This window comes from Zootoca vivipara, chromosome 12, assembly GCF_963506605.1.
Source record: "Zootoca vivipara chromosome 12, rZooViv1.1, whole genome shotgun sequence".
In the NCBI taxonomy this organism is placed as follows: Eukaryota; Metazoa; Chordata; class Lepidosauria; order Squamata; family Lacertidae; genus Zootoca; species Zootoca vivipara.
In genome coordinates, this window is record NC_083287.1 from 10,787,530 (window position 1) to 10,815,522 (window position 27,993).

General features: G+C 41.2%; 1 protein-coding gene across 6 annotated transcripts in view; it reads left to right on the forward strand.

Annotated features, from left to right (window-relative positions):
• The window catches only part of MYRIP (myosin VIIA and Rab interacting protein), a 159,589-nt gene extending 131,683 nt beyond the window's left edge, over positions 1 to 27,906 (forward strand). For 2 of the 6 annotated variants that reach the window (XM_035130386.2, XM_035130392.2), the window contains 8 exons: positions 440 to 1,086; positions 4,729 to 4,962; positions 7,340 to 7,402; positions 15,077 to 15,271; positions 17,118 to 17,279; positions 17,811 to 17,915; positions 18,240 to 18,300; positions 21,824 to 27,906. In XM_035130386.2, the coding sequence (XP_034986277.1) occupies positions 440 to 1,086; positions 4,729 to 4,962; positions 7,340 to 7,402; positions 15,077 to 15,271; positions 17,118 to 17,279; positions 17,811 to 17,915; positions 18,240 to 18,300; positions 21,824 to 21,987 (1,631 nt within the window). In that variant the 3' untranslated portion in view covers positions 21,988 to 27,906. The remainder of the gene's footprint in view (positions 1 to 439; positions 1,087 to 4,728; positions 4,963 to 7,339; positions 7,403 to 15,076; positions 15,272 to 17,117; positions 17,280 to 17,810; positions 17,916 to 18,239; positions 18,301 to 21,823) is intronic. The other 4 variants (XM_035130389.2, XM_035130391.2, XM_035130390.2 and 1 more) reach the window with 4 other exon arrangements.
• Positions 27,907 to 27,993: the final 87 nt, after the last annotated feature.

Below are 27,993 nucleotides of genomic sequence, written 5' to 3' on the forward strand. Positions count from 1 at the left end.
GGAGCTAGCTTCAACAGGGGCTGGAAGGTAGAACGGCACCTCAGGAGCCTGGTCTGGGACCACGGAGGACCCGTAGAGCAAGGAGGAGGGGTGTTTGGATGCCCAGTCTTAAAAGGGGTCAGAGCCCGCGAGACGCCATTGCGGGCTTCTGCCCCATGCAGAGCAGACATGATTTGAGACATCTCACCACTGTATATAGCATGCACAATAAAACTCTGAAAAATCCGGACGATGTGTGGAGTGCTTACTCGGGAGTAGCCAACACCCCTCTGTGACAGCAAGCCTATTGCAAGCGTCTATTATTCCCACCCAAGATCTGTGACATGAAATACTGTGCAAATCTTTTCTTGCGGTGACACACCAGACCCAGGTATGGTAGAACGTTTTAGGGTAATGCAACACAATAATGATGGAATTGTATCTTCTTGTGTTTCCTTAGCTTTCCCCCCTGTCTTGGAAAGCACAGATGGAAACTGGGTGGCTCTGCAAAACGTCAATTTGCCTCGCCCGCGAATGCTTGCCAAACCAAAGAGCCAAGTGTTTAAAGCCTTGGAGAGTGAATCCAGCGTTGTATCTGCTTATGATGAGATGGGCTCTGATAGCGAAGACGACTATGACTGGAACGTGGCTTTGAACAAGCTGCGACAGAGACCCAAGCAGCTGTCAAATTATGCTGGCTCTCAGTGCAATGCTGAATGGGAGTGTGGCAATGAACTGTACCAGCCTGTGGCCTCCCCATCATCTGGGCTGTTTACCAACGCTGAGGCAGTGTACTCTGATTCCGAAACATCCTCCGTCAGTTCTTCAAGGGAGGCTAGGCAGGCCAGCTGTCTTCCTTGGATACAGAGGAGAACTTGTAACAGTAAACCCAGAGAGGAAAAAGCACAATTCCAGGAGGAACTAGATGTGAACTTTAACCCACAAGCTACCAGTTTAGACTATTCAGATAGCAGTGAAAGTGAAGAAGCCTATCATGACTTGGAAAAGAGGTCCAGGAGGTGGAAAAAAGGCAAGAATCAGTCAGAGGATTTATGCAAAGGCAAAAATCGCACAAAATCGCACATGAAGAAATTGAGCACAAGTCAGGTAATTAGGCTTCAATTAATGCAATGCATTGCCTGCAAGTATCAAAACTATCTCTGTGGTTCAGAGACACAAGAACACGGTATTAATCCTCATTGCTCACATTTTATGTCATGGTCAGGATAGTGCCAAGGACAATTGCAGTGAATAAACTAAGTTAATCTGGTACTTTTCCGTACAGGAGGGTTCGGAACCATATGATACATAAACTTCAAGGATGGCTTCCCTAGTAATGAGTGCAGTATTTGTAGTCATGCTACATACAATGAATACCATATTTGCAGCCATGCTGCATAACAATGCCCATTTTGGCTTGCATACTTAGTGATTCTGGCCTTCATTCTCATCCCCAAAATGGCACTCATAGGCTTTGGAAACTACTCTGAGAACAGGATGCATCCCCTGGTTTTGGTAACCATGATCACAAAGACCCATGTTGTCATATATAACTGACTATGTGGCATATCGTAAAATTTAATGGCTAGGAGAGTGGGAATGTGGGGGTGGGTTGGGGTGGCACTGCCTTGTGTTTGGTGAATGGCCAAGCCGATATGCCAATCTTGATGTGATTTTCAATGTGTCTTTGTACTTAGCATGCAGGTTTTGTTTAATGCAGACAACATGAACTGTGTGTGATTGTGGGTGACACTTATCAGAATAGCAGCTACTATGATGATTTCAACCCTTTTGCCCCCCGCTGTGGTCCTGGGAGAAATCCCTGAATCTGGCATTAGCTTCCCTACCTGCAGTGATCCTGATAATTTTCAGACACTCCCACTGATGAAATGTGGAATTTAAAAACCTGCCCATTAAATTCAATGGCACGTTTAGTTCAGCCCTTTGTAGCCCCTTGAGGCTAAAAGAGACAGAGGGGAGAGCATTACCCATAGAGCCAACGTTGCTCTTGAGTGTTTGGCTGAGGGTAAGAACAAGGCTGCTTTAAGTTATTTAAATGTATACTAATTTAAAATAATCTGTTGCTAACAGTGGAGCAGAGCCAATGAGCCACCTAGCCACAGGCAAGCATAGTATGGAAAACGGATGTCATTAATACTTCACAATATTACACCCATTCTGCATATATATTTTTTACAACAAAGCAAAGTTTTGGTCCATTCTACTATTATGCATAAAAGGTTTGTTATGTTTAAAGAGGGGGGGGGAGCGGCCACACATATTTTAATAAAGCTTTTCCTTAGCAAGTAACACTATTGAGCTAATGGCCTCATCACTTATTTTACACGTTAGAATATTAGCAAGATTGCTACAATTAGGGCACTCAATTTTCTTATTCCCCGGCTTCCACTAGATGGTGCTTTTAGCTAGTATACTGTGGGGAAATCAAATTTTAAACTGCAAGCCAATTCAGAGCTTATTTCACTTTGTGCTTAAGATGTTGTTATGCTCAAGGCTAAGAGAGCTGCTGGCATCTCTTGCCCTATTGTTATCACATACAGCATGGTTGTTCATGCAGCATCTAACGGGAAAGAGCCATTTAGTAAATCAAATGTACATTTTCTTAAAGTTCAGATTACATTTCAAGAGGTAGGTTTTTTAAAGAAAAAAAATAACTTTTCATGTGACGATAACTTTAGCTGGTACAGCTGGGAACAGGTGTAACTTTTCACTTACTAGATTTAAATGAAAGGGTGAAATTAGATGATGTAGTTTTGAAAAGTTTTATACGTACCGTAGATATAAACCTCACATTGATAGTCATAGGTACAATGAACAGATGCCATTATTGGGTGACTTGATTCTGTCTTGGGGTTTTCCTTTGTGCCCTTCACTACTCAGATCACAACTTTTTATTTCTCTGACTTGTTATTTTTCCTATGAAAGTGAACTCAGAAGAACTTGAAGCCATGCATGTGGGCCAAATTTTGTGGGATTTCCTTCCACTTGAGGTCAGATAGCCCCTCTCCTTATTGAACTTCCTTCCATTGTTTGCTGAAGATTTTTTTATTCCAACAGGCGTTTTAATTTAATTCTGATTTTATAGTTTCAACTCATTTTTAGTCTTATTGTATTGGGTCTCCCACACACTGCTTAGAGATGGCTGTGATGCTGCAGCATGCAATTTTAAAGAAATAATTAATTGGATATATTCCCTTCGGGCTGTCAAGGAGATTGTTTTTATGTTCATATTGTTTTTAATGTTCATATCCCTTCGAACTCTACAATTCTATGATTCTATGAAATGCACCATTCTACCACTGGAGGAAAGAAGTTCACAGTTTTCCAAAGATGAAATTGGTGTGTGTGTGTGTGTGTGTGTGTGTGTGTGTGTGTGTGAAACAGTTTTCTGAAAGAACAGAACATTCAAAACAGCACTGACATGGACAGGTGACATTCCTTGCACTGATGTCAAAAGGTGCTATATAAAAAGCATTTCTGACACAAGCACAAGCTACAGTCCACAGGACAATACTTTCCTTTTTCTGAGTAATTTGATTTAGTGCTTGAGCAGAGATTTCCCTAGCAGTCAGAACAAACCATGTCTTGCCTCTGTCTGCGCAGTTAACTTGTTGAAAGCTGCTTTAAATTGTAGTGTTGGTGGGTGGGTGTGTAACATCACAATAAGGAAATGTTTCCCATCCTAATCCCTGGATGTATCCAACTGATTACTCACTGTACAAAATGCATTACACACACCAGAGGAGTATACAACATATACACAAATAAAACAATGTTCCTGTTCTGTCATGAAAAAATTGATATGTAAGATATCACATCGAGCTTAAAAGCTCAAAGATCAAACATAAAGCTGAGGTTTGTTTTCATCTAGAGAATGGATTTGTACTGAGCACATGCTGTTCAGAAATGAAAACCCATTTCTCCGTACCTTGGTTCTCAAACTTAATCTGTTCCGGAAGTCCGTTCCAAAACCAAAGTGTTCCAAAACCAAGACTTGCTTTCCCATAGAAAGTAATGCAAAGTGGATTGATCTGTTCCAGATTTTAAAAACAACCCCTAAAACAGCCATTTAACATGAATTTTACTATCGAATGAGACCATTGAGCCATAAAATGAAAGCAATAATCAATGTACTATACTATAAAATAAATTAGACAGTATTGTAGATGATAAAAATTACAATTAATTTTTTTTCTTACCTGCACTGATGATAGTCAGCTTTTATCCATTTCCACAGTCACTCACTCACTCACTCACTCAATCAGTAGCTGAACTGGGTCCCACACAGTCACAAAAACAAATGAACCGAAAAAGCCTCAAAAACAAAAAACGCCAAACTTAATCCATTCCGGAAGTCCATTTGACTTATAAAATGTTCGGAAACCAAGGCGCAGCTTCTGATTGGTGCAGGCACCCCAGAAGCAATAGCCGACATCCACATCAGACGTTTGGCTCCCGAAAAGGTTCGAAAACCAGAACACTTACTTTTGGGGTTTTGGCGTTTGGGACCAAGGCGTTGAGAACCAAGGTACCACTGTATGTATTTATGTTGCAGTCATCAGAGTGATACGCTTATAGAGCTCCTTTTGTGTATGTGTGTGTGTGTGTGTGTGTGTATATATATATATATATATATATATATATATATATATATATATATAACTTTGATTTTCTTCTCTTTGAGATGCATTTGCTTTGTCCCTCTTTTTTTTAAAAAAAATATTTAAGGCATCTGATGATTTATCAGAAACTGACATAAGCAGTGAAGACCATCAAATCAAGGCAGACCCTATGGAAGAAAAGCTGAAGTCAAGGTTATATGAACTGGCTGCAAAAATGAGTGACAATAGGGAAACCTCTTCAGAGGAACAGGTGTCAGAGGCAAGATCAGAATCTGAGAACCAGAAATCGTGCTTATCTTCAGAAGACAGTGGCAAATGCATTCAGGAGGAGCTCAAGAAGGTAGGTAGTGCCTGGTGGTTGAACGGTTTGCAAAGCAGGAAACACAGGTGAATATGCTACTGGGGCAGGAGACACACTGTGTGTGCCTAGACGCGGCGGTTGCTACAAGTACAAGTTGTGATTTGCCAGCATCTACATCTTAGCCAATGTTTATGCAGTCACCATGTGCCTGGCAGCATTACATTGTAGCTGCTATGAGTAGCATGTTATGACTGGGTGAGTGACTCCCAGTGTTTTGGGTGACATCCCCATTTGATGGCAACATTATATTGGGAACATTTGTGCTCAGATTTGTGCTCTTTGTTCATTCTTTTTGATAGATGCCTTTCCCAAAGATTTGTTTTTAATAGATAGATAGATAGATAGATAGATAGATAGATAATATAAACAAATACGTTTCTGGTTCATTTCAGTGATCTGGGCAGTACAGTGCTTCCAAGGTATGTACAAAAGCACAAGAATCAAATAAGACATAGAACTCCCATTGGTATATTGTTCCAATCTCTGTTCCTGCAGAACATAGAGATGTTTTAAGTTGTAAATGGTTTTAGAAGTGGCAGCTTCATACAGTTAGATGACAAGAGTAAACTATATGATCTGTAGAAATTCAAGCTTTGATAAATCATTTGGAGTGATTAAGCAAATAGCATTCAATTGGCTATTAAAGCTTAGTCACTAATTAGTTACCAAGACTGATGACAAGTAACAACTCTGGAACGGATGACTCATAAAGTTCCTGTCATCGTGCAGATGGATCTGTTTCCTCTTTCCTGCTCCAGAGTTTATGAAACATGAAAATTCTGTTTTTATTCCTGACTTGTTTGCAAAACTAGCACATGGTTTGCCTATCAGGTTGGAACGACTGTGGCTTTAAGATACTAATGCTAATTTTTATTATTATTAAAATGTGTAACCCACCTTGCTAGGCTAAATATCAACTCAATGTGACTATATATATATATATATATATATATATATATATATATATATATAAAACAAAAAGCCAGCAATCAACAGAGCCGAAATAGAAAAGCAAAACCAAGGATATTTTTTCTCTCTTGAAAATGCTTGCAAAAATAATAAGCTAGTTAAAGGTAAAGGTACCTCTGACCATTAGGTCCAGTTGCCGACAACTCTGGGGTTGCGCGCTCATCTCGCTCTATAGGCCGAGGGAGCCGGCGTTTGTCCGCAGACAGCTTCCGGGTCATGTGGCCAGCATGACTAAGCCGCTTCTGGCGAACCAGAGCAGCGCACGGAAATGCCGTTTACCTTCCCGCCGGAGCGGTACCTATTTATCTACTTGCACTGTGTGCTTTCGAACTGCTAGGTTGGCAGGAGCAGGGACCGAGCAACGTCACAAGGAATTGGAACTGCCAACCTTCCGATCGGCAAGCCCTAGCTCTGTGGTTTAGACCACAGTGCCACCCGCATCCCAATAAGCTTGTTAGTGCCTGCTTAAAAGTGAGCAATGAGACACCAACCTAACCACTCTGGGGTGGTTGTTTCATAAACTGGGTGCCACAGTGGAAAATCCAGTTACCTCACCGAGCAACTGAAATTCTGACACGTGACAAAAAGGGTCTTAATGACAATAAGAGAATTGTAGCAGGCAGTGCTCATTTGAAATAATGATCTTTTAGGCCTAGTTGTGCTGCAACACTGCTTAACCTTGAGCGTGTTTATTTGAAAAACCATTTTCGTGTGATATTGTGATGGAAAGTACTTCACTTTATAAAATTTGATTAACTTCAAAGTATTCAAGATGCGTCTTTCATCCTCGCCATGAATGAGCTTTTGCCTATTACATTTTACGCTTAAGAGAGAAAGTCTTCTTTTGCTTTAGAAACTTCAAAAAAGTATCTTCATAGATATTGTTTTTTTAATCCAGCATAGTCTGGTGATAAATTGTTCAGTTGGTTGAGAGCATTTCATCCACTATAAAAGTTGATTTGCTGTGTTAATGAGCGAACAAGTATTTCAAACAACAGCAGGTGAACCCTTTAAATGACCTTCCATTTTAATTCCTTTTATTACTGTAATAGGGGCAGCAAGTGACAATGTGAGGGGGGGAGGGTAACAAGCAGATGGAAAAGACCCCCAAAACTTCACTACTTCCTGCCGATGATATCCTACACTCCTGCAACTGTGTGGGATAGCTCCATGGTGGAACAGCTCCCATTTCCCTTGTGTGTGTGCAAACCATGTGCAGCTGAGGACAGGATAGTAACCTTTAATTGTAGGTTCAAACTAGTACACATTTTATTATCTTTTTATTCTGTCTTCCCTTCACTCCATAGCTCTTGCCCAGTGAATTGTGTCTATCACTATCTAATTCCTCTCTCCTCTTCTTTTTCTAAACTGCTTTCCAACTACCTAGGAAAAACAAAAGGCTTTTGATCTCCATCTTAAACTCCAGTTTTTAACCTCAGCACTTCAGCAGGTGAGACTGGACGATTTTATGTGTGCTAGTGATCTTCCTCTAAAATAATCGCTCTTCCATGCCTTTACTCGTATTCTGAGGTTTGCAGGGTTTGGGTATGATAAAAAGCAATTCTAATAATGCATTTCTGAGTTGCTTCTTAACTGTTCTGCTCACCGTTCAGATAAAACCTATTGTAGCAAAATAAAACTATAACAAAGGAGTCAAACTTTTGCTTTGTATGCTATTGACAGTCAACCTGTTCATTTTTCCTAATCATAAAACAGAAACCAGACTTCTGGGCTTGAGGGCAGTCAAGGTCCTGTGTGAGTGTCTGGAGGCGGTTGGCGGATGGATGGTGGCTAACAGATTGAGGTTGAATCCTGACAAGACAGAAGTACTGTTTTGGGGGGACGGTGTGTGTGGTTGTGGGGGAGTCCCTGGTCCTGAATGGGGTAACCTTGCCCCTGAAAGACCAGGTGTGCAGCCTCGGAGTCATTTTGGACTCATAGCTGTCCATGGAGGCACAGGTCAATTTTGTGTCCAGGGCTACCAGCTCCATCTGGTACGCAGGCTGAGACCCCATCTGCCTGCAGACTGTCTCACGAGTGGCGCATGCCCTGGTTATCTCATGCTTGGACTCTACGTGGGGCTACAACTAATCCAGAATGTGGCAGCTAGACTGGTGACTGGGAATGGCTGCTGGGACCATATAACACCAGTCCTAAATGATCATCACTGGCTCCCAGTATGTTTCTGAGCACAATTCAAAGTGTTGCTCAGCCCGGACACCGAGGTCCTCCCCTGAGGGTGTTCTGCTGGTTCTCTCACTGCAAGAACCAGGTAGAGAGCCTTCTCGGCAGTGGCACCCTCCCTGTGGAACGCCCTCCCATCAGGAGATAAAGAATTATACAACTTTTAGAAGACATCTGAAGGCAGCCCTGTATCGGGAGGTTTTTAACACTTGGTGTTTTGTGTTTTTAGATATGCTGTAAGCCACCTAGAGTGGCTGGGGAAACCCAGCCAGGTGGGTGGGGTATAAATATTAGAATTATTATTTACAGGTAGGTAGCCGTGTTGGTCTGACGTAGTCGAAACAAAAGAACAAAACAAAAAAATTCCTTCCAGTAGCACCTTAGAGACCAGCTAAGTTTGTCATAGGTATGAACTTTCGTGTGCATGCACACTTCTTCAGATACACTGAAACAGAAGTCACCAGACCCTTATGTATAGTCAGAGGGTAGGGAGAGGTATTACTCAGAAGGGTGGTGGGAATAGGTGATTGGCTGATAGGAGTGGTAAACCTGTTGATGACTGTTAACGACTGTTAACAACTGCAATTGGTATTGCAGGAAAAAGCATGGGGTGAGATGGCTAAAGATAGCTATATCATATATAATGAGATAAGAATCCAATGTCTTTGGATTATTATTGAGAGAATTATTATTATTATTATTATTATTATTATTATTATTATTATTATTATTATTTTCTCCCCCTTCCCAAACATACTGGAATGCCAACTTGTCCTTTGCTTGCAGCTAAATGTCTTAGGTCAGCTTGACTTCTGACCTAAGACAGTGACCGTGTTGGACTCTTCCGGGGGCAGCTTATTCTTGCTCCTACATAGTAAAAATAATATATATATATATTTGGCTGGAGAAGAGAAGTGTGAACCCAATTTTAATTTGGAAAAAGTGTGCCTTGCAGCCAGAAATTTGTAGAAAACTGCTTTGAAACAATAATATAGATGTAGGAGGTTGCTTTATCCAAGGGCAGACTTTTTGGGGTTCCCCTAAAGCATGTTGATACCTCCCTGTTGTGTTTAGATGGTACAATTTTGGCAGTATAAGCAGTGCTATTTTTCTAGAAAATACCTCCTTAAACATCTCCTTTGTTCTCTTAGAATGGCAATGGTACCCACCTGAGAGGTGCCAGAACAGGGTTCCAGTGAGTTCTGGCTGAAAAAAAAAGCCCCAGAGTATTGGGATTGGCACTCAGAAAGTTTGCTATTAGTTCCAAGAAACTAGTTGGCACAGCCATTTTTACTGTGAGACTTAAAAGGAATGCAAATTGAAGGAATGAAAGAGAGTCAAAGGCATGGTATGAAGTACATTTCAATTCCTCTCCCCCCCCCACATTTTTGTGAAGTCTGAAGTGAATTGCGTAACTCCAACGATGATGAATCAATGTACGACCTGTTACCACCCCTTAGATGAAGACAACAGATATTGACTGAAGAACAGCCACAGTGCTGTGAGCATGATAAAGCACCACAATAATGGAGCTTGTAATGTGTGCATGGTGATTTAAGGATGTGGTCAATACTGGCAGGAGCCATTAGAGATGGAAAAGGTTTTTTTATGCACTCATTCTGTGTGCCTCATGTTGATTTGATGTTTCCTCAGAGATAGCGTAAGTCATTGCATAAATCACCGTTGAATTCAGAATCCAAGGTTCCTACTATCTCACTCAGCTATGACCAAAACTTTAGAAGTAATGGCCCAGTCAAAGTTAAGCACTTTTCTGTCCAGATTATTTAAATGGGTTAAATTTAAGCGCACATTTATTTCTCCCATTGAAATCAATCAGACTTAAAAGTGACAGCATCACTGACAGGTGCAGATGAAACCAAAAGTCTGCCCTCAGTTTAAATTGATTTAGGGAGGGGAGAGAGGCCATGTTTTCGGGAGGGGAGGGTGTTGAAGCCGGCATACTGGGGTGCCCACTATATTGCCATGAGGCCGTTTCTTAGCAGTGTGGTGTGTCTAGAGAGGGGGATCCTGGATGTGAGTACAAAATAGAGCACATCTTAATGCAGATGCTGCTTCCTCACATTGAATTGGCTTTTCAATGAGATTCACATACAAATGCACACTCCTGCCCACATTCTGATACAATTGCATCTTAATTGGAGCTCAAGAACAGCAGCCCTACTGCTTTGACAACAAAGATCCCCTTCCTCTTGTTCCCTTTTTGAGCCTCATCTTAAAAAAAAAAAGCTGCTTAAAAGTAGGATATTTGGAGTGGAGCATGGAACTATTCATAGAGTTCAAATACCCTTTAAAATCAGGTTCCAGTGCAATAATGTATGGTGGAAGTTCAATATTAGGCATGCAAATACAATATACCAGTACCACAACCACTTAAATATTGGTAACTACATAAGTAAGGAAGTTAACAAGAACTAATTTAGGTTTTAGTACAGAAAGCAAAAGTGCTGGTTTCCCCTTAAACTACTTCTCATATTCTACTTCTGTCTCGTTCTTTGCTGGATCCCCTCCTGAATTTACTGGTTGCCATTCACAAATGTATCACCCCGTAGTTTCAGTGGAATCAATTTTAAGGGATCTCAGTGTTCAAATTGGCACCCTTCACCTTTCAGCTGGCAAGTAACTAGAACAGACTGGATGTATGGGAAAGATCGCAGCCTAATGCAATTTGCTACATTCCTGTATTCATGAGCAGCCTCTTTGTCATTAGTGGAATTACCAGTAGGTAGGAACAGATGAATCTCTTTGTGCCTTCCCCAGGTCAGTTTCCCAATCATAGGGCCAGTCCCCTTTTCTTTCTTTCTTTCTTTCTTTCTTTCTTTCTTTCTTTCTTTCTTTCTTTCTTTCTTTCTTTCCAGATTTTTTGAGCATGAAAAAAAAATCATTTAAATTGTCTGTGATCAGCAAATTAGGTTAGCTCACTTCAAAATGTCTCCGCCATCCCTACTGGCAGGTTGTCAACAGTGAATTGTGAGACTATATTGAAGTCAGTTGCTGAAGGTCTCCTAGTCAAAGCTAGTTCCAGAGGGGGGAAGGCTCTAGCTCAATGGAAAAGAGAAGGTCACAGGTTCAATCCCCAACATCTCCAGGAGGACTGGAAAATCCCCTGCCTCAAACCCTGGAGAGCCACTGCTAGTTAATGTTGACAATACTGAGCTAAATAGACCAATGATGCAAAGACACATTCCTATATTCCTATCTCTGCAATGACAGCCGGTTGCTAGGACGCCCTTCTGCATGGGCTTTAGAAAGATACCTGCTGCCAACCAACCCCCCACCGTGCTTGATGCTCACAGGGTGCCACAGCTGCCACTTGGATAGGTCGTCGAGCTATTGGCTCTTCGTTCCAGCCTATCAGTGGGCGATGCCAAGGATACTTGCCTTGCCCCGGACACTGGCAACCTATGCTATGCTACTGCAGTTAACTGTTAGCAATTGCCATTTGCTTACAGTTAATGCTGGTAGAGCTGATGCAGAAGCTTTAGCTAATATTTCGGATTTCGGTTCTCTTTAGCTATGCTGTTGCAGTTACAGATTGCTTAAATGTCTGTCACTTCCCTAATAAAATAAAATAAAAATCCTTCCAGTAGCACCTTAGAGACCAACTAAGTTTGTCATTGGTATGAGCTTTCGTGTGCATGCACACTTCTTCAGATACTGAAGTATCTGAAAGCTCATACCAATGACAAACTTAGTTGGTCTCTAAGGTGCTACTGGAAGGAATTTTTTTATTTTGTTTTGACTACATCAGACCAACACGGCTATCTACCTGTAACTTACCTAATAGTTGCTTAGCTGAGAAACAGAGTAGATGTGACAGCTGTCTTTGAGAATCGCCTATCGTAGGTAAGGATGAGTTTTCAGCAATATGAAGAGTCCGATACAGTAAATGCCAGTCAAAAGGGCTTTTCCCCCAGTACCAGTTGTCCACCTGTTTACTTGCCCTTTCTCTGTACATTCTTATGACTATAAGGGAACGCCTATTCCACCTAACATTTAAACATTCTCCTGATGGCTAGACCTACTTTATTTATAGTAAGAAAATCAGAGCCAGCCTCCTGATTCAGGGTTCTTCCATTACCTTCAAAAACCCACTTTTTCCTGGTGACTCATATCATCCAGGTGATTGAAATTATAGACCGGGCAGTTAGAGGCTGAATATAGGCCATGATTTAAAACAGCAACTCAGAGATATGATAGCACAGAGATCTGTTTGTAAAAGTGCTACAACAGGCATCCCCAAACTTCGGCCCTCCAGATGTTTTGGACTACAATTCCCATCTTCCCCGACCACTGGTCCTGTTAGCTAGGGATCATGGGAGTTGTAGGCCAAAACATTTGGAGGGCCGCAGCTTGGGGATGCCTGTGCTACAGCTTGGAAAAATGGTGGTTCGTGGTTCTTGGTTCTCATGACCACATGCCCAATTATTTCTCTAATGCCATTTATCCTGCTTTCTGCACACGGGGTGGGGGGGGGGAGAGAGTTTGTGTCACTGCTACCAAAATAGGTCTATCAGATAGAGCTATTTTTCTGGATAACCCTCAGTAATGAGTCTCTTCTAATCCACTTTAATGCAATGGATTCTTTTTACAGTAGTTCTAATACTTGCCACAACTGGTGTTCTCATGATAGGAAGCAGTGGTAATTCATGGAAAAGCAAAAGTAATATTGCTGGTTAAGGAATGAGAACATCCATGTCAGTAGTTGCCATTGAAGTTTTGCCACTGACTGATGATCCGTTGTGGGATGCCTGTGATAGTCATCTTTTTGCTTGAGTCAGGCACTGGTACAGTCGTACCTTGGTTTTCAAACAGCTTAGTTCATGAACAACTCGGAACTCGAACATCACTAACCCAGAAGTAGGTGTTCCAGATTGAAAACTTTGCCACAGAAGCCGAACATCTGACACGGCTTCCGCAGCTTCCGATTGGCTGCAGGACACTCCTGCAGCCAATTGGAAGCTGCGCCTTGGTTTCTGAATGTTTCAGAAGTCGAACGGACTTCTGGAACGCATTCTGTTCGAAAACCAAGGTACAACTGTACATATTTTTGGAAGTGTTTACAAAGTCAATAAAATAAAACCATCATCACTGCTAGTCCACGTAACAACTGGCGATATTTGGGTTGTGTGCATAAGCTCTGAACGTTTCACATCATTTGTGACCTGTTTATAAAGGATTGCAGCAAGACATAAAGATCTAAGACTTAATAAATGTTTTTCAAGTGCTATCTGGATTATGAAAAAGGAAGAACCCCAGGCACATTTCTTTGAAGACTGAAACATTTGTCAATATGTAGATACTTTGAAGAAAATGTAATAGCTCTGGCAGCTTTCTTTAAAAAAAATATAAAAAATGGAATTAATGGAATAATTGGCATGGAAAAGAGGCCAGTGAAAGTGAAATACCTAAAACAACTACCAAGCCCCTCTACAGCATTGATTTCTCCCTAAATATTATTGATTTCCTTCAAACTAATTGGCATCTGCAAGAGTAAATGGGAAACATGGAAACATCATGAGAGGTTGAGCAGCTCTTCATGATTCAAGTATCTCCCAGTCTGTGAAGACAGGAAACATTTGGCTGCTTTAATTAGCACTGATATTCTTGCCAAAGGCCAAAGACCTGATTCTATCTAACCTGCTGCCCGAGTGTCTCTTTAATCATAGGGCTTCAACCATATGTTGGAAGATCAATGTATGAAGGCATTAAAAGAGCATTTATTCCATAAACATCTTACTGACAAACTGGCATGTGAAGAATGCGAACATACAAATCTGCCTTGCACTGAGTCAGATCACTGGTCTATCGTGCCAGGGCTAATTACTCTGAATGGCAGGAGCTGTCCAAGGTATCGAACTGAGATCTTTTCTAGACCTGCTACCTACAAATCTTCTGAGATGATACCGGAAGCCTTCTGTGCACACAGCAAATGCAGTACCACGGAATTCTATCTACTTCCCAAATATCTAAAGTACAACGCTGCTTGTTCTGTGGATAGGAAACAATAACCTGCTAGGAAAGCAATTGCAGCATGGTCAGATCCAGCAGAGCTTCCTCTTATCTGTACCCTGTTATAGTCTGCAAATAACCAAACTTGAAGCCGACTGTCTCAGGGGACACGACAAAACGTTTGCTTATTGTTGTCCTCAACAATAAGCAAACATTTTGTCATGTCACTTCTTTTGCAGGAGGAGAGCCAATTCGTTCCCCATGCAGCTCAAAATACATTGGGATCTGATTTCTTGTAAAAGAATACACCATTCTTGAAACTCTTGGTTTTTATTATTATTTACGTACATCAGATTTTTGTTTGTGAGTGCTGAATACAATTGCCAGTATAAACTATGAAGCTCATGCATGAGTAGATGAGGAGAACGGCAACATGTTCAAAGGCATATTGCAGACCATGGCCTGGATTTGGTGTTTTATACCAACTGGACTGATGGGAGACACAGATCACTGGTGAGAGTATAGTTCACCATGGCTTTGCCAATCTCCCTGGTCTATTCTTCAAACCCCAATCAACTCCAAGAATAGGGAGCTGCTGGGTATGATTCAGGATAGATGGGTCATTCTACTTCACTCATTTTCACATATTTGATTCATAAGCCCATTATGTTTAGCTGTAATTGCTTTAAAAAAAAACCATATGGAAAAATCTCTGCAACATTCAGCTTCATTATGTAGAGGGTGACTTGAAAGAGCAGGAGACCCAAACAGTTTTTTGTTTAGCTAGGCAAAGTGCAGAACAAGAATTTGTTGTTGTTGTTGTTGTTAAGGTTTCCATGTTGTAAGCAAATTATGTGGCTAAACGGGAGCTTATCAGAAAAGGAAAGCGGGAGCCTTTGTGTATTCATGAAGCAAAGCAATTTCACTACATTTGCCTCTTCTAACAAGAAACTTTCCTGTTTTACAACAGAAATATTCTGCAGTGTCTCTCTGCAACATATCTACTGAGGTCCTAAAAGTCATCAATGCAACAGAGGAGCTCATAGCAGAATCTACAGGTCCTTGTGATTTTGCGGCAGATGTGTCTGACAAAGGCAAAGGAGAGTTCCCTCTAGGTGCAGACCCTATCAGACTTGATGAGCAGCTCTCAACACTGGAAGAAAATGTAAGAGTGACAAAAGACTTCATGTTCTATCTGTGCGTGCTGTGGGTAGTCCTGCTTAGACTACACTTGTGGGAAAAGAGAGCCATTGGTTTTGAATGGCAATTGTGTATACACAAAAGCCAAGCAAACTAAAAAACAAAAGCCCTGTTTAGATGTTCTGAATCAGAGCAAAGCCAACATACAAGGAGGAACAAGCACACTAACTCTGCCCCCGTGTCCCCGTTCTTATGGCTATCCCTGTGAGATTTAGAATCAGGGTTCTAAAATGCATCTGATAGCATAAGAATGGGATAGCAACAGACACAGAGCAACAGACACAGAGCTGAGGGTATAGGACATAATAATAATAATAATAATAATAATAATAATAATAATAATAATATCATCTCTCCCTCTGTGTGAATCACTTCTTTCATGTTTACTTCTCTCTGATTCAGGATAACACATTTATGCAGTAGTAGTAGAGTTGAAAGGGACTCGGATGGCGTTGTGGGTTAAACCACAGCCTAGGGTTTGCCGATCAGAAGGTTGGTGGTTCGAATCCCCGCAACGGATGAGCTCCCGTTGCTTGGTCCCAGCTCCTGCCAACCTATCAGTTCGAAAGCACGTCAAAGTGCAAGTAGATAAATAGGTACCGCTACAGCAGGAAGGTAAACGGTGTTTTCATGCGCTGCTCTGGTTTGCCAGAAGCGGCTTAGTCATGTTTGCCACATGACCTGGAAGCTGTACGCTGGCTCCCTTGGCCAATAACGTGAGATGAGCGCCGCAACCCCAGAGTCGGTCACGACTGGACCTAATGGTCAGGGGTCCCTTTACCTTTAGTAGAGTTGAAGCCAGGCTTGGATGAGCTGTTGGGGCATTTTCCATAGTCAAGGAGAGATGAATGAGGTCTCGAACCAAAGCATGGAACAAGTAGATTAGCGAAGAAAATCAAGCACACATGTACACTCTCTAAGGTTAACTTACAAACGGAGCACGTCTGTGAATTTTCACTAGTCCTCATTAATATTCCAAAATCAATCCAAGCATATTGTTTGTTAAATCTGAATGTTCATCTTTTATTCATCCATTTCTGTGTTGAGCTCCTCTGGGGACAAAATGAATGTAAAATCACTTGGAGGGGGGGGAAAGCATTTTTTTTAAAGGGCTGTATCCTTTGAGCTGAGACTTGTCATGTTGAAGATAGCCTCATGATCACACACAGACTCACCACTGTAGTTACATGAATGTAAACAAATTTGGAGCCATTGGCTTGGATCCAAGTATCCCACTGTGTGAGTGAAGAGCACACCTGCTTCTTTGGGGGGGTGGACTCACAATCTCCCCCACCGACAAGAGTCCTCTTGTGTTCCCCTGAAATGCTGGCTCTGGAACCACTTGGTAATACAGGACCTGGGGCTGCAGAAGAGGAAAATCAGTTCTCCCTTTCCCCAATTGCATGAGCGAAAGTGCCTCTTGCTTGTACAGTAGGATCTTTGGCCAAAGCCATGTTTTGCAGACACCTGGCATCCCAAATTGCAATGTTTGTAATTATGCATTTGTCTCTAAAGAACCTCTGCCAGGCTGTCAGTGTTTTGCAGAAGGGAGGAAATTTAGGTTTGCTTAATTAAAGTGGCTTAAAGCACAGCAAATCCACTTTAAAGAAAAAAAGAAAAGAAACTGCCTTTTGCACTTCCAAACGTGATGGGGAAACACATTAAAATGTGGAATGAATGAATGAATGATTAATGCAGTGTTGGTCAGTAGTGGTCAGTGGGGCAGCAGTAGGAACCTCAGGCCCTAGTACTTGAAGAGGCCCCAAAGCTGTAGACTGACCTAACTGGATTCTGGCACATGTACTGCTTAGGTCTACCTAACAGCCGGCAGTGTGTATGGCTTGGAGAGTCAGCTCAATGACCTTGAGGATGCAGCACGCAGAATTAACAGCATTAGTTCAGAATCAGAGCTGGCTGACCTGGAAGACCAAGTGGCAACAGCAGCAGCACAGGTTCATCATGCAGAACTTCAGGTGAGATGAACAGCTAGCTCCCCAGTTCGTACCTGCCAGATAATTTACTATTCTTTCATTGTGTTAAACATTGTGAGATGGACTCAGCTACATTCATCACAATACTGTATATAAAGCCCTTAGCAACTTGCAAGCATTTTGCTTGCAAGATCTTCTTTCCCCATACATTCCCACTCGACCATTTCAATCTGTGGAACTGGCACTGCTACTTCAATGCCACATAATACTCATTCCACATTTGTAAGAAATCCATCCTTTAGTGTGGCACCATGGGACTCCCTGCTTTTTGACACCAGGAAGGCATCTTCCTACAAAAATCATTTCTGTTTGAACAAGTCTACCCAGATAATGTGTTTTCATCTGTTTTCAGCTTATTGCTGATTTTTATTATTGTTTGAATGTTTCAGATATCTGCTTTCAACTTTTTTAGTGATTTTATTGTTGTATTCTTTTTGCGGACCATTTTTAGGGTTTTTACAATCAAGCGGTGAAATGCAAATAAATAATGTAAATGTGTGGTTTCTTTTAAAGATTTCAGATATAGAGAGCAGAATTTCAGCACTAACAGTGGCAGGCTTGAATGTAGCTCCATGTGTTCATCTGACTAGGAAACATGACCAACAGCAAACAAACCAGGTGAGACAAGTTAAACCAGCAGCCACCCCACAGATCCAACCAGACCTGTGTAGTGAAGCAGGCACACATCTGTATGGCCAAAGCTGGTATAGATGCCCACTGAAGTGTGTGTCAACATCTGCAGCATAATGCTCACCTTGTCCTCATTAAGCTCGCCAAGTGTCTGTTAAGGGGGATGGATGTCCCTGGTCCACTGTGGTCCAGACTACTCGCCCTTACATTTGACCAGCTTTATGTAGCCAGAGTTGGACTGGAGCCAGTATTGGTTCCCTGTGACGTGCTAATTATATACTAATAAACTGTGGAGCTTTTTCCATCCCGTAGATGCACACGATAGACACATCAAGACAGCAGAGACGAAAGCTTCCAGCTCCACCAGTGACAGGTACTGAAAAAACAGTGGAAAATAACAGTATGCTTATTTTGATTCTGTAGTACATATTGACTTCCCCTGCACTCGAGCTCAGGCTTTGGCAGATTGAGCGGATAAGACCAAGAATGGGTCCAAACGGTCAAGAAGGCTGTTTCTGCACATGCTGTTAGAGGGGAGTGATGGGCAGGTGAGGCCTGTCAACCTGGGAAGATAGGCCACCCAGAGAAGGAAAACTCTGATCCGAAACCTCTGCTGCTTTGTGGGGTATCCTCAGGAGAAGAAAAGGCTAAACCCTGCACAGATCCAGAATGGAGTCCCTGAGATGGTTGGATGGCACCTTTGTATGCCTCCTTCCAGCATCTCCTGCAGCCAAGCTGGTGCCAAACACATTGCTCTGCTTCCCTTTGGACTACATCAGTGAGGCTGAGAGGGGGGTCTTGTCTGAGCAGCCCAGGAACTCCAGACACTCTGCCCTGGCTTGCACCCCAGGGAGGTCACTTCAGTGCTGCTAACACAGTGGTTTGACTTCACCCCCAGGGGTACACTCCATTGTCTCTCAAGAAAGATGGGTGCCAACATCAACAGCCAATATGACCAATTTAGGAACAATGGGAAATTATACTATGAGTTGTTGTTTAGTCGTGTCCGACTCTTCGTGACCCCTCTTCATAACATCACTATGAGTAGTGATGTTAAATTCTCGAGAATAATCTTTTGGAGAATATTCTGGAGAATATTCTCAATTAATGTGAATATTAGAGAATTTTCATTTGAAATAAGAGAATATTCATTTTAATGCATTGAAAATGATACAATTTTAATGCATTGAAAATGATATAATTTTAATGCATTGAAAATGATATAATTAGTTAATATACATGTTTATTCATGGGTAAACTTGTTCAGATGGCAACCAAAAACTGTACAGATACTGTTATGCAATGGGGCAATGCAGTGAATTCACATTCGTTTATTTTTGCACCAAACCATTCTAAGGTGGTGGCCCCAGTGATTGTCATGTTAAGCTTTGGTATAAGGAAACTCAGTAGTTAAATCATATTCTTCCATTAGAACATGTACATATAGGACAAGTCAAAAAATAAAATTGGCATTTTAAGGTTTGATACAAGTAAATTCAGTAATAGGCTATCTTGTGTTTCTTAGAGTTCTGACCCTTATAACTGTTTTGGTGACTAAAACACAGCTTGATTAACAAAGCTATATGCATACGTATAATAAAGAAGCCATTAACATTTATTATCATTAAATGATAATACCTGTTTCAGTATGTCAGTCTCTGGTAAATGACACCTTGTACCAGGTGAATGGCAGTGCAAAAACTAGTTACTGGCACGAAATAAAAATATAGAAACGTCAACTGTTTAAATCAAGGCCACCTCACATGCTGTTACACATAAATGTATTTTCCTGAGTATAAGACTACTTTTTAACCCAGGAAAATCTTCTCAAAAGTCGGGGATCGTCTTATACGCCGGGTCGTATTTCTTATACAGCGAGTATATCCCAAACTCTATATTTTAACTGGAAAAGTTGGGGGTCGTCTTATACGCCCAGTCGTCTTATATGGGTACTTGTATAGTACGCCCAGTCGAATATACGGGTACTTGTATAGGCCTAGGTACTTCAAGTGTATAAAGCATTAAAGCTACTTTCTGTTGTTGTTTTTTTTTAAAAAAAAACACTGGCCAAGGAAGAATAAGGTCACACCAAAATAGAAAAAAGGCTATTACATATAGTTGAAATGCATACAAATACAAATGTTCATCAAATTAAATGAATAGCATTCTTAATAATAATAATAATAATAATAATAATAATAATAATAATAATAATAATAATAATAATATGTTTTCTGTGGCTCACATTTCAGAACTGCCAATGGCGAATGACACAATGCCCAGTAATGTAACTGGGTCAAAAAAAAAATCATTATTCATTACTTGCACTGGCAAGTATTCTCGAGAATATTCTCCGGAGAATATTCTCACCTCACATCACTAACTATGAGTTTATTATACATGTTAAAATATTGGATATTTAAAAGCCAGATTAAAAACAAATAATCATAACGTTATCAGAAATAAAAATTGCTGCCTTAAAATATTTTCTGTGTACGCTTACCTGGGAGTCTCATGAAATTCACTGCCCCTTCCATCTGAGAATATACTGCACTGCAAATGAATGGAAGTTAGCAGAAACAGTTTTATTTTAGAAAAGCATTTTAGAAACAATTTTGAGAGCGTAGGTTGCCAGCTACATTCCCCACCCTAATTTCCCCATTTTTCCCCATATCTGGGTGGAGATGGGACAGGATTTTTTTGTCATTAAAGCTGAATGAAATTGATATTAACCATCTTTTGCCATTTCTTCTTGAGGGTCATACAACAAGCATGTCATTTGTATTAATTATTTGCATATGCACTATAACTGTATAGCACATTCTAAACATACCTGCCCCTCCTCTAATAATTCTGGGCAGAGTTACAGTTCCTAGCAACCCGTAACAAACTACAGTGCTCAGAATTCCTCAAGGGAAAGAACCTTCTTTGAATGTGCTTCAGATGTACACAGCCTAAGAAATACTTGGTTGAAAGACTCTTTCTACCACCGCCAAAATTTCCTACTTCAGAGGGAAGCCTGGGAAATGACACGGTGCACTTTCAGCAAGAGATAACGGCACAGGAAAGAGGTAGTGTCGTCTCATGATTGGAAGACATACTGCAACCTTTGCAGTATCTGAAGAAGTGTGCATGCACACGAAAGCTCATACCAAAATAAAAACTTAGTTGGTCTTTAAGGTGCTGCTGGAAGGATTTTTTTTATTTTGTTTCGACTACGTCAGACCAACACGGCTACCTACCTGTAACTGCAACCTTCGCAGACGGCCTCGGTCCAGTATACCTGAAGGAGTGTCTCCACCCCCATCGTTCTGCGCAGACACTGAGGTCCAGTGCCAAGGGCCTTCTGGCGGTTCCCGCACTGTGAGAAGCCAAGTTACAGGGAACCAGGCAGAGGGCCTTCTCAGTAGCGGCACCCGCCCTGTGGAATGCCCTCCCACCAGATGTCAAAGAGAAAAACAACTACCAGACTTTTAGAAGACATCTGAAGGCAGCCCTGTTTAGGGAAGCTTTTAATGTTTAATAGACTATTGTATTTTAATATTGTGTTGGAAGCCGCCCAGAGTGGTTGGGGAAACCCAGCCAGATGGGTGGGGTATAAATAATAAATTATTATTATTATTATTATTATTATTATTATTATTATTATTGGGTGCATTCCAGATATGATGGACTACAACTCCCACCATCCATCATCACTGACTACCACTTGATGGAGCTGATAGGCACTACAGTCATATAAACATCTGGAGGCCACCAGGTTGAGAATGGCTCATACTGCATCTGCCAGATTTGAATCTTGCCCCCCTTCTCTTGTAGGAGCTTAGCTACACATGTTGCCTCCTCCATCATTTTCTTGAATTTATGCAGAACGCTGGTGATGACTCTTTTTTTAGGTGAAGACATGGACGCATCTCCGGTTACACCTGTTAGAACATTCAACAGGAATTTCATACTCCAAGGATCTCTTACGCAGAGAACAAAAAAGGAGAGGAAAAGCACTGCCAAGGATAAGAAGGTAAGTACTAAGCAGAAGCTTACAGAGCATCCTGAAGCATAGGAAGCCGGCACAAGTTGATGGTGGTTTAAGTTACCCCAGTTCCAAACTCTGTTCAGGAGTGAGGTTATGGCCAGCTGATCCAGAATGAGCTTGGCAGGAGGAAAACAAGCCTTTAAAATACAGTCTGGCTTACACCACCCCGTTTGCCAGTATAACTTCTTCCGGGTTGCCAGGTCTTATGACTGAGTGGAAAGAGGTTTGGAGTAGATGTCGGACTCTACTCACCCTCCACAACACCCCTTTGGGGGCTTATGCCAACGTAAGTTGCTTGAGGGGAGCCAGCGTAGACCTGAGGTAGCCCAAGGTCCACCTCTTCCAAACTCATCCCACTGGTTCTTGGGTTTGCTGTTTCTCTCCCAAAACCTAGATCTTAAGAGGAAAAAAACCCCAAACGTTCAAACTTCATCGCAAGTTTTGAATTCTAAAATCCATTTACCAATGAAATGTACTGAATCAAGCAGGAACTTCATGCTGTGACTCAAAAAAACACGTGTATTTTTAATGCCATCATTTTTGTGATATGTCAACCAGGTAATAAAATGACTTCAAAATCGCAGTTTCTAAATTAAAGATTTTCAAACCTCAAAGCCAAAATTGAGTTTTAGAAATGAGCAACATGTTAAGCCTAAATTACAATTTTTGTTCAGTTTTGAGACCTTTGGAATAACCCTTTCGCCATTGTGGACTTTGGATCATTGAGCCTGTAAATAGTCTGATCCCATGAGTTAAATAATTGCCTTTTAGAAGTTTGGCTATATATTAATTTGTTATCAAATTTAATGTTTCTTTAATTCTGTGTTTTCCATTTCAGGAACCAACAATAGGGTCTGCTGTAATGTACTAGAATTCTAGAATTCTACTGCCAATAACACACTGCCTGAGGCTACACACTCGAGTGCCTTTATATAACAGCCATTGTATACATCCAATAAAAAAATGGACCCTCAAGAACCCACAATGCCTCAGTAATAGGGCTTTGCTTGGATACCTCACTGAGAAAGCTGTTCAAGTCTTCAGCATTGTGGTCTGCTGTTGGAAGCTCTGCCTTAAAGTTCTCATGAGACTCCAAAAAGGATGTCGAGTTTCATATAAGCAAGGCTCCATGTTTTAAGATGCACTCCCCCCCCCCCTCCCCACATTGTCAACTGTTCTAAAATACGTTGTCTTTAAAATACAGTATGTTTTGTATTCCTAATTCATCCGTTAATGTCAGCCAAAATCCCACGTGTAGGTCAAGGAAAAACTCAAGCCATCCACCCCGTCATCCAGATTTGCTGGGACCTTACTGTTCACACAGTCATAGTCATGTATGTATTGTTGAGCAATAAGAGGAACTCCAAAAGTAACTGGGTAATCATAAAGCAAATGCTGGAAAGGGATGGCCACTGGGGAGCTTAAATGGGAGGGAAAGCATTTTTCCGTTTGTGATCTGTGCTTGCCTTCCATGAGTGTTCTAAGAGGAAGATAATGGGTGCTTCCAGATACGAGCTTTAAAAATCTAAAAGGTGGCTCAGATTCATTTTTTTATGTGCACACTATTGTCAAATTAGCTTCCGTTTCCCCCTGGTTATGGACATCTGTTGCTATCCAGTTATTAGCCATGCACAGAGCTTGATAGAATGCATCTGTGCTGGGCCTTTTATGTCCCTGCCATCAAACCCCCCTCCCCCACTACAGTTCCATTCTGAGTATATGTGCAGGTACTTGTGTGCATCCATTTTTTAAAAACATCACCAGAAGTGCTATTACCAGCCTTTATTTATCTTAATTCACAACAGGAAACAGAGGTTTGTACTTTCTTTTTTGGGGTGGGCAGGAATCAATTTCCATAAATTTGTTTTTTCAATAATTATAATAATAATACTGAGGTCTTCTGCAAGAGTGATACTTAGCTAAATCGATCCACTGTTTGATTTGGATGCGGCAGTATCCAAAACAATTAATACTGTAATACTTTGCAGACCCCTGTAACCATAAGCGGCATAAACAAACAGGCCCCCATCCAAAAGAACATCAGCAACAAAGAACTGAAATGCTCATCAAAAGACCTCTGTATTAAAATTGTGTGTTGAGTCAGTAATTCCCTGCATGCACTATTTGAAGATCTTGAGAGAGCAGCTCCTCCAAACTGGGCTGTTGAAATTCGGACATGCCTTCCGCATATGGCACACTCGTATTGTTTGGGCCATGGCCACCAGAAACGAAATAGCTAGGCATAGGTGCCAAGTTCCGGATTGAAAAATCCAGGATCAGCAGCGCCACGGCATCGGAAGTCACTTCTACGCACTTCCAGACATGCGTAGAAGTGACTTCTGGCGCTGCAGACATTTTGGAAATGGGCACAGCGGCATCAGAAGTCGCCTCTATGCATGTCCGGAAGTGCGTAGAAGCGACTTCCGGTGCCGGCGCGGCACCAGAAGAACATGGCAGCCGGCAGGAGCTCCGTAATCCGGATATTTTGCCATTCGGGACACCTGCGGGAAACGGTAAGAAAATACAGGGGTTTCCCGGGGAAAGCGGGGTACTTGGCAGCTATGTGGCTAGGTTGTGCTCATGTGAGGAGCACACTCAGAGGTAGGAGTGTGGTGGTAGAGAGGCTGTTTACCAAATCACCAACTCACACCTAACAAACCACTTGCCCCCAAACTGGGCTAAAGAACTTTCACACCAGCAATGGCTGTGCATGTGCATTGAGGTATTTTACCTTCCATGTTAAAGGAAATCTGTGGGGGGTGGGATGTAGAAAAAGGTATGGACTGGTATTTTGATGACGACCGTCAGGCAGATGCTGGGCAAACCTTGTGTGCATGAGCAGCCCTGATTCCACAATAAATTCCTATCTCGAAGCACCCTATATTTGCTTCTTAAGTGAACTTCCCACTGGATGAATGATAAATATCTCCCATCCTCAACAAAAGGCATGTGCAGCTGAAATCAGTCCTAGTCTTTCCACTGCTAGAACTGGTCTCAAGAGTCTGTAACTTCAGAGTCTTTCCTAGAATATAAGATTCAGATGAATGCACATTCGCTTCACCTTCAGTTACAAAAGTGAGCTAGCCATAAAGTGTAGGTGATCACCCTAATATGGGAATATATATATATAGGTACTTTTAGAAGTGTGTATTTGCAGTTTAATGATCAGATTTTGATAGTCCCTTTCTTGAAAGTCTGACTCCTTTCTTCCCACCAAAGTGTGCGGAAGGGGCTTTTGGAATCACTGGTCCTTTTCAGAAAGTTCTAATTTCGATGGATGGTTCTGTTTCAGGACTTTCAACCCCCCACAATCTAGACAAGTGAAGTCCATCAATCAGTCTGTACTGCTTACTATGTGCTCAGTATGGCTGACTTGGCTGGCAAAGACTGGTGCTGGGCCAGAATTAGTGGCTTTAGCGGTTGATTCGGTTGAGTATGTGAGCTAAAATCCAGGCAGCAACACTGGGTACATTAGAATACGTCTGAACAGCAAATAGGTTTGTTGCTGCAAGCCCTACTGTGGTCAGGACACTGTGTACAAGATTGCAGCCTTGTGCTCTTTCTCTGATAATCTTCGTACAACTAGCAACCCAGGTTTTATGCGACAAATGCTAACACGTTAGAACCCCCACTTCACTCAGAAGCATGCATTAAAAGGCTAGGCTTAATGCCTTTACCACTCTTTAATTGTAAGAATAGAAGACTGGTTAAAACAGATTCTGGTTGCAATCCCAGGGAGTATGTCCTACTGAGCTTAATGTCACTTATTGCTGAGTAAACAGGTTTAGGATTGCACTACACAAGTGCGTACCTGCAACAATGTTAGTTTCATTACTTTTGTTTGGGTTTGTGTATTCCTAGGCCCTTATCTAAAATTCCTATCCACATTCACTCCCTTTTTTAAAATGCTGCAGACAAAATGATGCTATTATATACATGCATGAAATTCTTACTAAGTTTTATAAAAACTTGACTGTTCAGATGGCAGGGATATTTTCTGCAGTATATAAAAAACATCCATATAGTATATGATCAGATAAACTAAGCTACTTAACTGAAGTAGGTTGTCTGATACAATTTGTGTCGGTTTCCATTCACACCACTCTTTCTGTACTTGTCCAAGATACATTCCTAGATTCTTGTTTCTGCAGGTCTGTGTGTGTTAATGAAATGTCAATAATGATGGCTGGTCTACATAATTGTCCAATGATATTATTAGCTACTATTGTGTATGTAATATTCAATCCAACATGACTAATTTTAATAGATAACTCTTTGACTTTTGTTCTGTTGGTGTGATATAAACAAAACTGAGTTTGGAATAGAATGTTTTCCATAAGAGGCATGAGAAGCAACTGCTGTGTTCAAATGTTAAACTATTCAGTCATCTTTGACAAAAATGTGTACTTGTAGACATTGCAAAAAAAAAAAAGACAAATCCCTGCCTGCTGTATGGCATTTCGATTTTTACAAAGGTTTACCTGTGCCAAATGTGCAAAGATTTAATTTACCGTTTTAAAGAAAACCATAAAATGTATATGTTATAGCACACAAATAATTATTTTGTCATCCAGTGAGTTCAATCCTTAGTGTCAATATTTATATTTAGATTTTTTTTTATAAATGAAGAATATTTTAATGGTTAAGATAATATGATTCAGTCTGAGTGGAACTTAATGCTTGCCTTGTTGTTGTTATCTGCATTTTTGCCGGGAATTATTGTGAAGAGAAATGATATGAGAGTAAAACAAATGATTTATGGAAAAATACGTGCTTTTTAGGGGCCCTGATTGATACAGAAAACATGTAGTGTACTCAGTATGTTTGGATTTCTATACATATAAATATATATATTATATATTGCTGACCAGCTATTACAATACAGTATATGCTCTAGTAGCAGATGAACCTGCTGCTCATACATTCCTATAGTATGTTGGAGGAATGCATTAACCTGAGAACACTTCCAGCCGTGCCCTAAGGAGACGTCCGTCTCAAAGGGAACTAGGCCACAGCCCAATACACTGAGAACTAGTAGAGACTTATACAACGTGCTACCCATCCACATCTTTTTGTTATGTCTCCAGTGGTTCCTCCATTAATCCCAGACTATGGATCTGAGTTTGACAGAACCCCAAATCTCAAGTGGCTCTCCGTATGGGTCTTTCCATCAAGTGAGCCAACTTTTTTTTTAACCTCCTGCCATCCAATTTTCTTAACATTTTGTACACTTGTTGAATGACCGGTTCCATTAACCAACTCCAGTGCATGAGGTATTGCCTTGATTTGCAGCTGCCAATGAGAGCTGCAGGCCACCAGGCTGCCATATTGGTAACAGCCTAAAAGCAGACAAGAGTTCAGATCCCACATCTTGGTTTTTTTTTTTAATAGTGACCATTACATAATGCTTTTATTAATGTTGTTTTCATTCATTACAACATACTGTGAAATATTGCAGGACAGGATGCAGCCGATAACTTTTTATACAACTTATTTCAAGCGCTTATCTTTTTGGTCGAACAATCATAGAATTGTAGAGTTGGAAGGGACCACGAGGGTCCAATGCCCTGCAATGCAGGCATCTTTTGCCCAATGTAAGAGTAAAGTTATCCCAGTTTAGCAAGAGTGACCACTGTGTCCTGTGCATACAAATGGGTGCCCCATTGAGTAAAGTCCCCCTGCATCCAGTTTTTGGTAATGTGCGCATTATGGAACATGCTGTATGGACAGCTCTCATGGTCAGCTCTGAGACTGTTGGTCTCCTGACTAAGGTAAATGCGGTGGAAGATGGGACTGAATTTGTGCTCGCTACACGAATTGGATTCAAGATTTTGAATCTTAAGTACATGCCATTTGCACACGAAATATGTACAGGGCAGCAAATCTAGACCAGGCAAATGAGCATGGGTGTGTAGAAAGGAGATGGCACTTAAAGTGAAAAAAGAAGAGAGTTTGTTTCTGTTAAGTATAATGAGCAGGAAGAAAGTCACCAGCCATCACCATCTGCTTCTAGTGCTGCTTGTTTTTGTAAAG